The 14381-nt window shown below is 37.0% G+C and overlaps 1 protein-coding gene across 3 annotated transcripts in view; it reads right to left on the reverse strand.

Moving 5' to 3' along the window:
* Positions 1-6904: 6904 nt before the first annotated feature.
* Positions 6905-14381, reverse strand: part of Ddr (discoidin domain-containing receptor 2) — a 219280-nt gene continuing 211803 nt past the window's right edge. For all 3 annotated transcript variants that reach the window (XM_033327399.2, XM_033327401.2, XM_076619821.1), the window contains 2 exons: positions 12177-12326; positions 6905-11659 (listed from right to left, as the gene is read on the reverse strand). In XM_033327399.2, the coding sequence (XP_033183290.1) occupies positions 11498-11659; positions 12177-12326 (312 nt within the window). In that variant the 3' untranslated portion in view covers positions 6905-11497. The remainder of the gene's footprint in view (positions 11660-12176; positions 12327-14381) is intronic.

Below are 14381 nucleotides of genomic sequence, written 5' to 3' on the forward strand. Positions count from 1 at the left end.
ATGAGAAAGGTTTATGTGAGAACTACTCTCTGAATACAGTTCAGTGTTTCGGGAGTCTTCTTAAAGTTGTTAAAGTCGTCTTAGTGTTGCGAGAGTTGTCTTAGAGACTTTATAGTCTTCTTAAATCTTATTACAGTTGCCTTTGCATTGTGAATTATTTTCGCGTTACGTTAAATTATTACACTCGTTCGCCGAACAATTGCTAAACAGCGGAAGAATGCTCGTTTATACTTTAATTTTACTAAAGAGATTTTGCTAAAGAGAGAGAGAGAGAGAAAGAGAGGAACAAGCATTCGTTCGCTACGTTTAAACGCGCCTTAGAGGAGAGTAACGAGAAAAGAAAAACGTATACTGAATTATCGATTTTATCGAAAAGAGAAAGAGATGACGAGACTGGCTAGCCAATGTCTCTGACATCGGCTTAATCATCGGACAGCCAGACGTCTGAACGATAAATAATATTCAATCAGGGTGGAAGAGAATTTTGCGAGACTCGGGGCGAGCAGGGCTCGATCATTGTCACAAGGCTGCGTCCTAGAGTTCGACGTCCCCGATGGTAAGTTAACAGGTACATTGGGTTGGGATTAATATCGATCACCTGGTGAAATATGGCCATACTTTACATTCGTTCGTATTGAAATGGATAGTCAGTTTCTAGTCTATGCTATGGGGTCTGGTATTCATTTTAATAAGAAAATGGTGATATTTAAGATAAAAGATATTAGACAGGATGACCCATCTTCACAAACATTATTCGTTTTTGTTACTGCTTATCGTTAATTTTATTTTCACCAAGCTAGTAGAAATATTTGGTAAAATAAAAAAGATTCCAGTTCAAGGTACTTATAAGAACTCGCGATGAGATTAATGATAGTTAAGAATCTGACTTGAAATCCAAAGTCTGACACGATTGTCTGAATCTTTAGAAAGATAAAGAATAAAAGTGCAGAATGAGAATTTGACAGAATATCAGTGCGACGCTTGAGATTCGTTGTATAATTTGTTACATAATCGTTATTTTTATTTTACCATTAAATATAGTAATTATTATTTAATGTAACATTTACACGACTGAAAAACCTACCTACAATCCAACACTCTATATTACCACTATCGTATTCAACATTTCATAAATGAAACTTGTCTGTACCCCAACACCGACAAACGTCCTGCAGCATGGATCGACGTAACTTATATCTTGATCCTGGTAGACAGGTACAACATTTCCCGCGTGTTGCGACATGAATTAACGCGATATTCCACGCAAGGCTGAATGCTAACAGAAAAAGCTGGAGACCGGTCGTATTTTAATTTGCGCATCCGTTTAACGTTACTATTGCTCGCAATCGTGCATTCTCGTATTCTTGATATTCTATTACGATCGGAGATATTTATTTTAAAAAGCCAGGAGTATCAATGGATCGTCGATGCAGTCAAATTTTCGCGTTCTTCCGATACGATGTCATTATCACTCGGCGTATCGATAAAAAAAAATAAAAACTACATATATATACTTGAAACGAAACAGGTTACGCAAATTGGTAACGTGTAATCTGTTTTCTTTGACATCGGTTCGGGCATGTCTGCACCGGTAATTCGAGACCCTGACAAACAGTTTGGCTATGTCGAATATTTGTACGAACATATGCACCAGTAGCAGGTTCCCCTGCGATAAAACAGGAAAACATTAGAACGGTATTCAGTCCTAATTAATATTAATTGGGTTAATCATTTAAGCTCGGTGGAATGTATCCGTGATTCTATTACATCAATTATAAATTTCATATTCGGGAATTAATTACTGTATAGAATTTACCGATAATTATACAAATCGTTATCGGTAGTATCCGCGGCAGTAACGTATTGAAATAGAAACACGTTAAATAAATTAAATCCTTTTTCTGTAACACGAACGGTAACGTGAAAATTTATTCATAATCCAATATCGTTGTAATGTCTGCAGTTATCGAACTTCAGCAATATATGGTTCGAAACATTCCGAATCGTATTAAAATATATATCCGTATTACAATTATTCTCGTTTCCTTTTGGATTTTTCGTATTTTTTATCAAATTTTTGATACGTATTTGTGTGTTATTACGTTGACGTTTGGAGAAAAAACTAAACATCCTATTTCGCTCTGAAACGACTACATATTCTAGAAGACTAATTCCTTTCGATAGAAGGATTAGGTAGGATATCGTGTAAGCTGCCGCGGAGGATTAACGTGTTATACCCATATCCAACCCTCGTCACATTTAACCCTCTGACTTTCTTCATAACGAATTCGCGAATGCGTTGACACAGTCTTTCGTATAATAAAACGTAGAATTATCTGTTAAAAATAACATTTCCAAAATGCTCGATGGCCTTAAATTTCATCGTTGTAATATAAAATTCTCTCCGAATATATTTTATAAATACCGTTAACAATATTAATTCTTTTCTATTCTATTAATTTCCCTCTCTCGCGTAAAAATATTTAAACAAACCTCTCCAATATTTTCATACGTACTTTATAAACTATCTCAGTATCGTCTTTTTCACAGCCGAAGAAAAATAAAATATCCTGTAACGTTACCGAGGAAACATTCCACAGACAAATATACACATCAAACGCGAGAGATATCCTGGCAACGTACCGAAAGTACGTGCAAAATAAAGATAACCGGCTGTTACGGGTAATCCCGTGGAAAATTCGAGAGGCAGTAAAGACGAGAGTGTTTCACATAGGATTAACGTCGCGCTCGTGACTCTAACCCTCCTCCGGATCTCGCCCTCTGGCTTTCCCTTGCGGCAGGGTCACGAGGGACACGCGATACAGCTCCCTTTTCTTCCGTCCCTCTTCTATTTCCCTCTCCTTTCCGCTCGGATCTGTCCCTAGGCTCTCTATCCTTCTCGTTCACTCTCGAGTCTCCCGTGACTCTATCAGATATCCGGACACATCGTGCAAATCCATCGTGATAGCGCGTCGATAACGACCGTTCGAAGGAATATGTCGCGGTGTTCGTGCTGTACACGCATCGAGAAACAAGCCACGACGGTTCGAGGGAACGTGACTCGACGTTTGTCGCCGATGGAAATCGTCCGGCGATTTCATTTCCATTAACCGCCTTGCAAAACGTGGCCGCTGTCAGCGCGAGCACGACAAAACCCGATGATTTATGTATGTATATCGGATCGATCCGCGAAGTGGATCAAGCTGAATCAAACGTAGTAGATATTTTTACGTTAAATATATGGTTTTCGACCTATGAATTAGGTAATTTTATATTTCTAATAAGTAGATCGCGGATATTTATGTAAATTTGTATTATAATATATATATTATAAAAATTGCATATTTATATCGTAACCTACTAAATATTATGACGAGCATCGTACTTTCGATATTTTATATATTTTTACATACTATGTGCATTCTATGGATTTTTACACCTTTGAATTTCTCGTACGTGTATAAAAATTCGCAGCCTCATAATAAGATTTGATTCGGACGAGCAATGATGCTACGTTATTTATGTGCATTCGGTTATGTATATTTTTTACAGTAGAATAGTAAACAACGCTGTATTTCTAAAACTATCGGCCTGTCGAATCGCACAGTTCTCGTCTGCGTCTATAGAAACATTGCTATCTCACTGCGGTAATACCATGCGATTTGGCAAGTTTATATTACTCTCGACGATACATTCTTAATGAACGTGCAACTCTGTTATTAGAAACATAAAACTGCCTAAATGCACAATATCAGCGCTACGATACTGTAACAATATCGCATCCAGTAAATATTGATACTGTAGAAATTTTCCTGTAATACGAATATCGTTGATGCAAGTACTCGAGAGTTGTCTGTAAATAAAGAGATAGAAGTAGCATTAATCGAGTCCTTAAACGGTATTTATTATTAGTCCTAATCGGATTTGCGATCGTTTTATATAATAACAACACTTACGTCGATCACGCATTTCATATTTGATTCGATTGTAAGCGGATTTCGGATTACTTGATCTCTATTTGCACGAGCGCGTTTCCAATTAAATCAATCTTCCTCGATTCCAGCGGTGAATTTTGTTTCGCTCAGCCGATACCGATTGACAGTTGTCAGTAGCGTAAAAATGGTCGGAAATCGTGATCGAAAATTATACGAGTACACTTGGCAAGGCTTTTAACCGATCGTTCTTCGCTCGTCGAAAATAAATTATTCGCAGTCGAGAAGAAGTTGGAAACGAGACTCTTTCGTACAGTAACGTTACCGCAACACGTGAGAGGGATCCAAGGATCGACGATACACCAGAGACTGGAAACGTTATAAGAGCGCGCTGTCTGCATCGAGAACGTGAAAAAAAGCGACTAGGAGAAAAAGCTTACATTGAAGAAACTAAGCAGAATTCAATAACAACTTACCTTCCAGCCAGCGGCGACCGCGATGTTCCTTTCGAGCGATTCTTCCGAGAAACTTTGGTCGCTGCGAGGGAATTCCTGTTACGTAACCTGGCGAAGAGTTGCACCGTACTTTCGAATAGGGAAAGGTGAACCGGAATTAATCGCGAAAAACGATGTTCATTGCCGTTCCTTGAAATTTTCCGTCGATAAAACGCGGAAAAACGTTTATTTGAAAAGATTAGCATTCGGTTTGAGGAGCAAAAGCAAAAACCAGGGAAAGGATAAAAGTCAAAGCGCTGAGTATTTATTGAAAACGAATCGCTATGTACAAACGTATTAAATACACGTGTGTGACATTTATACAGGGAAAAGTGGAAGGGATTTCGAGTGTTAAACCACGCACAATAGTCAATACGCCCACTGATAAACGATAGATAACTGGCCCTACAACGTACGGCCGTGAGCAGCCAACGCTTATTTGCAACCCATTCACCCGTTTATATTTGCACGTGGAGATTGGTAGACGTGCTCGTGTTCCGCGAATCCACGAATTTCGCGACGTTTATTTGTCTAAACGAGACGCGCTACCATTTCTCCGCCTTCATCGCTGAATTTCGATCGATAGCGGTAAACCAGAGAAATTGTACCGTTTTTTCCTGAAATTTTTAACCAGCATTTCCAAATGGAGAAGTTTACGATTAACTACATTGCCATACAGACATTTTATTACGTGCCATTTTGTTTGTCTGATAGCTAACTATTCTGTTGCGGTAAATATTTTTCAATTAGTTCCAATTGTTGCTATTTGTCAGTCAGTTATAATTGCTTTCGATTTGTATATATTAAGTTGGTCGGAAAGTTCTACTATGTTTAATTATTATCATTATTATTATTTTGATAGAATAGAAGTCGATTGTTCTAATTAAAATTTCTATTAATTATTCTTGGATATTAATAATATTCATTATTATTTACGATAGTCATCTAAATGTTTGGCAATTTATTCCGTCGCTGTTGAATATTTCATTGTCATTATTAAAATAATCTTTCAGTGTTTCTATAGACTGATTCTGAATATTCGACACCTTTCCATCACAAAGTTTTACGAAGATCGATCAATCGATCCAAAAAGCTTGTGAAATCTCCACTACGAAATTTCGTATCTGATACTAATACGAAACATATCGACTAAGATACACTTTGTTATAAAATAACTTATACATCAAATTTCCAATTGCAACTAATTTCTCCAGTAATATTTAATACGTATTTTGAAAAATAAATAAATATATTATTTTCCCGCATTGAGCGTTTTTTAATCAGGTTTTACGTTTCATTTTCATTGTACCAAATTGTTGTAACCATATAAAGGTACTACTATACGACGATATGATTTGACATACTTAGATCTAATTAATCACTAGGTAAATGATTCAATAAATATAATGGCGCAAATACTTTTTGTAGCCACGATACATTCGTGAAAAGCCACAAACAAGGTCTTGAATGCAGTAGTAAAATCTGGCTGCAGAACTTTCCAAACAACTTAATACATAAAACAAAATATATGTATTTCGTCAGCACGCATATCGTGTTAAGAAGATGAAGCTCACCAAACTGTTTTACAAATAAAGTCCACCTCTTTGAATCTTGAAGGAACAGAGAAGGAAAAGAGAAAAAATATTTTTATATAATGTTTCTCGCTATTTATCAAAACTCGCAATTTATGAGACACGTTGAGGAGATATTGATTCGATGTTGCGTCTCTATCAGAATTGGAAAAACGAAAATTCACGCGCGGCCGATAGAAAGGGAGAAAAAGCGCGATCGTGTTTCATAACGAAGGTAGCGGATATTAAATTCTATCGGCAAACGTGGAATTCCCGTGTACGCGGCACTTCCGTGTTCCGACTTTTGTTTGCGACTCGCGGACCAACAACGAAAACCGAGCGCTTCTATTGCGTAAATACACGCGAAAAACAAAGCTCGTTTGCAAAGGAGAGACGGGGCCTGATTTCGAACAGTGAGAGTAACCGTTTCTATTGAGAAACGTATGAGGATCTTCCACGAAAAATAAAAATTTTCCATTTGTTTTTCATCATAAAATTGGACTCTACTTGTGTAAATTCCATTCCTCGGGAATTTCAGGTAACGTCTAATTAATTGAACTCCTGCTCAGCAAGCTTTATTATCTAAACGAGACATCGTAGGTAGTAAGGAAAATCATTGAATTTTCATTATACGAACCGTTCAGACAAATGGACTTTCATCGTAAAACAAAAAGCTAGATGAAAATTCATTTCCCATTTTTTCAACTATATTCAACACGGAATATTTTGCTGAATTTATAATGTAAATTTTTAATCCAAATGATTATTTTCTTTATCTCCATAGATTTCGTGAGGACAAGGCTGTCTAAAGTATAAATATAATTATGAGCTTATTAATATAACTTATATTAAATTGTATGTATATTTTAAATTTTTTGGATCTTTTGGAACAGACATTAATTTCGAGTTCTTGGCCCATGGTTTATTTCTTTCAGTGCCTATGAAAAATCCAAATATTTTGCGATATTGTTACGGGTGTTCGAATGAATCCTAGATCTTCCATGATGCAGCAACAAACGGAATGAACTTCATAATAAAATAGTACAGCAAAATAGTACACTTCCAGAGTGCACTAATAATTTTTACCGCGCGCCGCGTTATGTCTCGGTTGAAATAAAAACGGAGGCGATAAACTATATGGCCGAGGCTGGCACGCGAATGGTCGAGTCCCACATTTTATGCTCGAAGGAGTCGAACATAGCGACGATGAAACGTTAAAACCGGCCTGTGGTCCCGGCCCCGTCGCTTTTGAAATATAAGAACGCACCGCGAGAACAATTAATGGAACGATTTCGGTGTCTCCTTTTCTTCTATTTTTTTTTTCTTTTTATCAATGGAATACTGGTCGTGCCATATTTGCGTATCCGAGATTTTGTTATTACAAACTGTACAAAGTATCTCCTTCCTATGTCGTACGATATCATATCGCTACAATGGAAACGATTAATTCAATGAATTCTCTTCGTCGCTTAATCTTCAACGATTTTTTCGATATATATATATATATATTTATATTTATATTTATTTATAGGTGTATCTCTCTCTGTGTAATACTCTCGACCATTCTCTCACACTTTCGCTCTTTCAGCCTTTTTTTTTCATACGACAGAAATTCTTCCTACAAACAGAAACGATTAAACTAATAGTATCACAAAGAGATATGTAGGATTTCGAAATATTAATAAAGTAATGAAAATTCTTCTCGTTACCGTGTCACGTTACTTCCGTTCGATTCAGAATTCGAACATTTTCAAGCTGATATGCATTTCTTCCTGTTCCCCGGACAGAATAAACGTTATCTCGTCGAAACGGACGATATGTCAATGATACGTGATATTCAATCCTTAATTAATAATATTCACTCTATCGGATAATCGATAATTTCAATTTTGATAATTAATCGCGCGAAAGGAGTCCGGTTTTTCTCTGCTCTATTGATTGAACGCAAATCGAATAGGAAGCGTCATAAATTCAAATAAATTCGAATAAACGAGGAATTAACGATGAAAGAAGATCGGGCTGAAATGAAGAAGATAATGGCAGCGTTGGTAATTGAAGAAAAAAGAGAAGAAACTGTTGAAATTCACTCGATCTCTAATTCTATCCTTTTTTTTTTCTTCGTTCTATTTTTTCCAAACATACGTGCGACCGGGCGAAAAATTCTTATAATCTTTGTTCTTTCAATTTGTAGGAAGTTTTCACTGTGCGCACGTGTCGCCTATATCGTTCGTTCGATCGCACAGAAGACGATCCACAAAGTCGAATTAAAATTTCCCACTGATAATAATTCGTTAAGCTCATCAAAGTGGATATGTACATCGATTCCTTTTAGCCACGCGACTCTCTCGTGTTCTGTACGATCGATCGCGATTTCCTTCTCCTTTTCATTTCTTCACGCTTTTTCGTCCCTTTATTGTTACTCAATTATTTTTTCCTTCAGATCGTAACGCTATTCTCGATCAGACGTTTCAACGAATTGAACGCAAATTTCGATCGTTTCTCGTCGTGTCGAAGGGAAAGGATTCGTACGAGATTTCGCATACAGGTTCCCCTAATACAATGGCAGTATTTACTTAGTGTCGTCGACCTTAATTTTAGATTATATTATAAAGTACCAACGTCGTGTCATAGACAATATCATAGACTTTTTCATATTCAAAATGAAACCACTCTCGCTTAATTTCAGGCAGCGACGGTCGTGTAGCTCTATAGAAAGACCATTTATCGATATTTGTCGTAACCTTTCTGTTTGAATAAACGTTTGAAGAACCTGCGCAGCGTAAAATATAACAATTATTGTGTATTATTCTTCGTATATATCGCGCTTCTTTTGCATATGGAAAGATAACAAATAATAGTGCTGGATCGACGGTCTCTTTATCGAACCACTTTCAGTCGCGTGCACATTTATCACTTACATTTCCTACGGCGATTTATATTTTACAGACCACCAGAGTGACTGTTTTTAGCTGAGTAACGTTATAAATTTTCAGAACAACGCGTCGATTTATCGTGCGATCTAGCGTCCCTTGTACGCCATCATTCTCCACCATTCATCCTCGTTTCTTTATTATTATCCTACTCTCTTTATTACCGTCTGCTATGTATTCTGTCCTACGAATTCGTTCTAACAATTATAAATTTCTCATTGTTCCGCATTGAACACGATTCATGTACCCGATAAACATTTACTCGTTACAAATACCTATATTTTCATAATACGTTTTTCTTCGTAAAAATCTTTGCTTGTTAAAAAAAAGCAAAGCAAAGAAAAGTCATAACAACAATAATTTCCCTTCCTTATATCTTTTCACGAGTCGTTCCATTTCTATTAAAGATAAATTAAGCATCTACATCTGCAACAACAATAGTCGATCAAACACACTACAAGGATCTTCGCAAATTAATTTTCTTAAGCGCGGCACAGAATATGCCGTGTATTCAACACGCGATAGAGAATGGAAGAAAAAAGAAGCGAGAAGTCACGTGATTGGCAACAAAACGCAAAATCGATGAACGATTATTCGTGCGAACTATTCTGTACCCTCGATCACGGGGCAAAAATTCGCTGTAAAAGACGAGCAAAAGTATATCCACCGGGTAAATGGACCGTGTCTATTCCTTCCTATAAACGTAACTTCAGGTCACGCGAGCTTCTCTCTCTCTCTCTCTCTCACTCTCTCTCATACACACCCTTATTCACCCCATATACGTTCCCTGGTCTGTAGAACGACGACACATTCGACTCGTGGTATCGCTAGTTTCGGTCCTCGGGACATCGAGCAAGCGTCGCGAATCGATAGGTCGAACGATGGCGGGAAACGACGCCGCGCGACCGCCGAGGGGAATGCAAGCTGCTTGAAAACGACGCTCACTAATAAATTTTACGCTATCGATTAAACCCTTTAACATCTCTTTACACGCTATATTTATTTTCATTTATATATTATATATATATATGAACTTTTTTTTGTTTCTTTATACTTGCAACCTCTAGTGGTATTGTCAAACATTTATGCACTTCGGCTAAGCGCATCTTAAGCTTATTAGTAGTTTCAGGGAACTTAAACGTAAGCCAGCGGCTCAAGGAATTCCTTTTACCCCGTTCTTTACATCGTTCAGCCTCTCTCCTCTTAGACGAATCCAACCAGGGACTAATATATGTACTTAGATTATCTCTGCGTGTATTTAGTATCGTCTGCCATCGAACACGATCGATAATTTTATGGCCTGGAGCTGCCCACAAAAATTCTCTAGAAAAATTCACGCGTAATCCCCGGCTCCTCTTTCGTCGGTGACGTTAAATGAAATCTTATGAAAGAAGGATCGCGTGTACATTCAACCGTGTTTTCTCTTCTGTCGATTTTTACCCTGGCTTCCACCAGGTTCGTGTTTAAATACGGTTAACGAACTAGGAACAGGTTTTCTAGTGTCGTCTATAGTGTTGGGATTCGTCTTCGATTTATGTTATACGATACACGATATGGTAGAATATCGTTCGATTATTGTATCCTCGGTTATTTAATACGATAAGAATTGTTACGGCGAAGACAGTAAGAAGCTATTGCTGATTTATCAAAATCGACGACCCGCTGTTCAACGTTTCGGAGTTTGAGCGACCCTTTTATTCCTTTTTGTAACTTCTAGACACGAAATGGTTACGGGGAGCGTTCGAGAGGGTAGAAATCGTGTTTCTCGGCCAGATAGAAACACATACGGGCAAGAGGCACGTGGAAGAGTTTCCGGAAATGATTCGCCACGGTGGAAACGTTTGTTGTATCTTCGCGATTTTCCAAAGTCCGAGCCACGTGTATTCTGAACGTGACATGAGTGCCGTTGCGGCGGGTGTCATAAGCTTGTTTGCTGACAGTATCAATTTCAGAACGGCGTGTGTGCGATTTATTGAACGTGCTTTCCGCCCACTGGCCCGCGCTAGAAACGTTCCATTTCGTATCGGATGTCGCGGCTGGAGATCCATCCTCCAGATGATTTCACGCAGGTGAGAATATTCGTTTATTGTGCTTTACGTAGTTATATGCATAATTATAGTCTCATATTCCTTCACCAAATAAAATTGACAAAAATATAGAAATATTTTTTCTTAAATTATAACGATTTTCTTATAATAAAAGTTAGACCATTCCGTAAATATTAATGACAGAACATGTTGATAACGAATCGATATTTTAAAGGTGATCAAGTAGTATGAATCAAGCTTTCACTATGTGTAATCGTACAGTCTTTAAATTTGTTTGAATAATTAGTAAAAAAAAAAAAAAAAAAAAAAATGAAGAATTGATCACGAATCACATGATCATCATCAGACATTTACCTTTGTTCCTGACAATTCGCCGTTTCGAACTAGATGGATTTTGACCTTGGTGTACTAACTTGGTCTGACTTGGTGTATCTTGGTCGTCGAAGGACAGTTCCACCAGTTTCCGTTCAGCTCGCCGATCATAGAAAGCCGGATAAGATTCCAGCCTTCTAGTTCTCTGTATCAGGTGTCGTTCGAGTCGACGTGCTTGTAACCGAGATTTTTCCGCTGGAGGAACATGTGGATTTCCCGGAAGTTCGGTCTGTCCACGTCGTTCCTATGCCAGCACTCGCGCATCAGCTCGTAGATGTCCTTGGGACAATTCTTTGGTAATGGTAGAATAATCTGCGAAAAATATTGTTCGTCCAATCGAATCTATTGTCAAGCAAAAGAATATTTCGAGATCTAGATTAATCTCATTTCAAATTTACTTAGATTAGTAATTAAATAGCTAAAAATTAGTAATTGCAAGTTAAATAATTAAATTATTTACTTTGACTTAAGATTACTTTGATTACCTTTCATTACTTCTTTAATTACTTTAGTTTAATCTAGTTTAATTTTAAATATAAATTTCAATCTTCTGATCATCTAATTTGGAATTATTTTAGATTTATCTCTAGTATCATAACGACATCATAGTTAAAATGTTATTGTTTGGAAATTGAGGTCTGTGGTACACCATACCCATAAATTTCAATTTTTTAAACAGAAATAATTGTTCAGAGGAGGAAAGTTAATCGAGAGGTTGAGAACAAATGACGATAAAAGATTTAGAGGGCATTTAGATCGAAGATACTCGCTAGATTCATTAGTTTGCGTATGTTAACATAACGCGAGGAAAACATCGAAAGGTACTTACCCTTCTATCGTCCTCTTGGTAAAAATAAGTCGCATTCTCGACGATGCGATGATCAGACAGCTCCTCGAACGGTTGTTCCCTCGCGAAGGTTAAAATTTCCCAAAGTGTCACTGCGAAAGACCAAACGTCGCTCTTCGACGTATGTCTTCCCTGAATTCATTCAAAATTATATAATCATAATCACATATAGGTAATCCAAAAAATAGAATCAATCTCCATAGTGATTAAAATAGGGGATTATAAATTTTAAATCATTCTAAATTCGCTCAAAGGATTATCGTTTTTTTTTTACGCGATAATCGAATGTGTTTCCAAACAATGTATCGAAAATTGGGATATATTTTATCCTATTACACGAACAGTTTCGCTCTAAACAATGACGTAACGATGGTGACCAAAAAAAAAAAAAAAGAAAAATGAAATCCGATTTTCGAAAAACAAAATTGAACAAAGATTGATTTCGTTTTTAACTGACTGTAATCCATTGAGGGAACTGAAAAAAATATATTGTAACGTAACATGGGAGATTTTCTCGACAGGCTTGTCCTGTAAATGCCATTCGAAGTAGAAATCTATTTACGGGGTGGTAAGCACGGCAGGTGGTATCGTTGCTTGACGAGAAATTACTCCAACTTGAGTGCTTTAGTTACGTAATTTCATGGTACTACTCTGTCTTATCCTACGTTGTAGTGTGCCACGAACAAGTTTACGGAACACGCATGTACCAGAAACCTGTGACTCTTAAGCCGACGCGCGTGCACGTTGCAAGTTATGATAAATTCAACGTGATCGTTAAAGCAATCGTTACGCCAATTAATTCAACTCCGTAATTAGCCATTACGGCAAAGTAATTAAGAATTTAAATGAAAATCGAATTGTCCGACAAATCAACAAGAGCTTAATTTTTCATCGAAGCTTCGTTATCTCGACAGCTTGCATACAATAAAATCTGTCGGCGAATATTTTTATCGGGATAATATTATTATCCCGATTTTATTATTATTAACCCGATTATATTTATCAATAAGTATACGACGAACAAGAGAGGAATACAGTACTAACATCTTTATACTTCAAGTTGCATAGGCGAAACGTACTGTAATAATCTATTTACTGCAGAAACTGTAAACATATTTATTTTCAATGAAACTGACGTTAATTTTAGAACTTTCTTATAGCGTTATATCTTCCTTATGAAAGAATAATAGATAACCATATAATAAATTAAAGAATAACAAAGAATAATAAAATAACAATAATATATTAATAGACTGCACGTGTTTATGGAGATTTATATCTTTATGAACTCAAGAAATGGAACACACAGAAATAGTATCCGAATAAGGATACAAAATAACATTTTCTATAAACGTCGAAACATTCGCAGTCAAACCACTAATAATTGATAACAAAAGATATTTCCATACAATCCAAAAGAATATTCTTTTTACACTGAAAGGTTAAAGAGAGTCATTGTTTAACCGCGATAGTGTTTGCTCTAAAAGGTATTATCCTCTCTGGGTTAACCTATTCTTTTTACTCGAAACGCTAGACTCTTAGCGAATGGAGGAGCGTTTCCCCTGCACTGCCACGCATTAACTTTAATGTCGCCAATTCGAGAGAGAGTCGAGGTTGAATGTCGTAAAGTTTACGGGAGCCAATCGCGGGACATTAGTTCGCGCTGGCGTTCAACTTAATAAAGTCGAACGTTAAATCATTAAATCGACGCTAATTCCGTATAATTCTTGGGGAGATATTTGGCACGCACGCGAGCGCGCATTGCCACGGAACCATGGCCATGGGCTCGTTTCATTAACACGGGTACAATGGCGCAGGATGGATAAACGATGGCAATAATGAAACATTAACGACGCAGTCAATTCGAAATGACTACGTGAACGAGCGGCAAAATACTATATCGCCCGCTCGTTTCCCATTTAGTCGAATTACCATTTAGCTATCAATTTGCTTCTGCACGGATTTCATTCATACGCGATTTCCGATGCTAATGGGTCCGCGATGATGGGTCGATCGAAGCTTCGATCTCAGCCACTTTCACGAATAGAATCTACAAGATGAATGTCCTTACTATCAGAATTATTGGAATTTTGGCTTGCAGATAGGTTTTCGTCCGTAAATTACATTTACTAATATTAGATTGATAGTTCCGTCACCAGTATTGTTCGTGTATTTGGAATTTTAATT

The sequence above is a fragment of the Bombus vancouverensis genome, chromosome 1 (genome assembly GCF_051014615.1).
Source record: "Bombus vancouverensis nearcticus chromosome 1, iyBomVanc1_principal, whole genome shotgun sequence".
Classification (NCBI taxonomy): domain Eukaryota; kingdom Metazoa; phylum Arthropoda; class Insecta; order Hymenoptera; family Apidae; genus Bombus; species Bombus vancouverensis.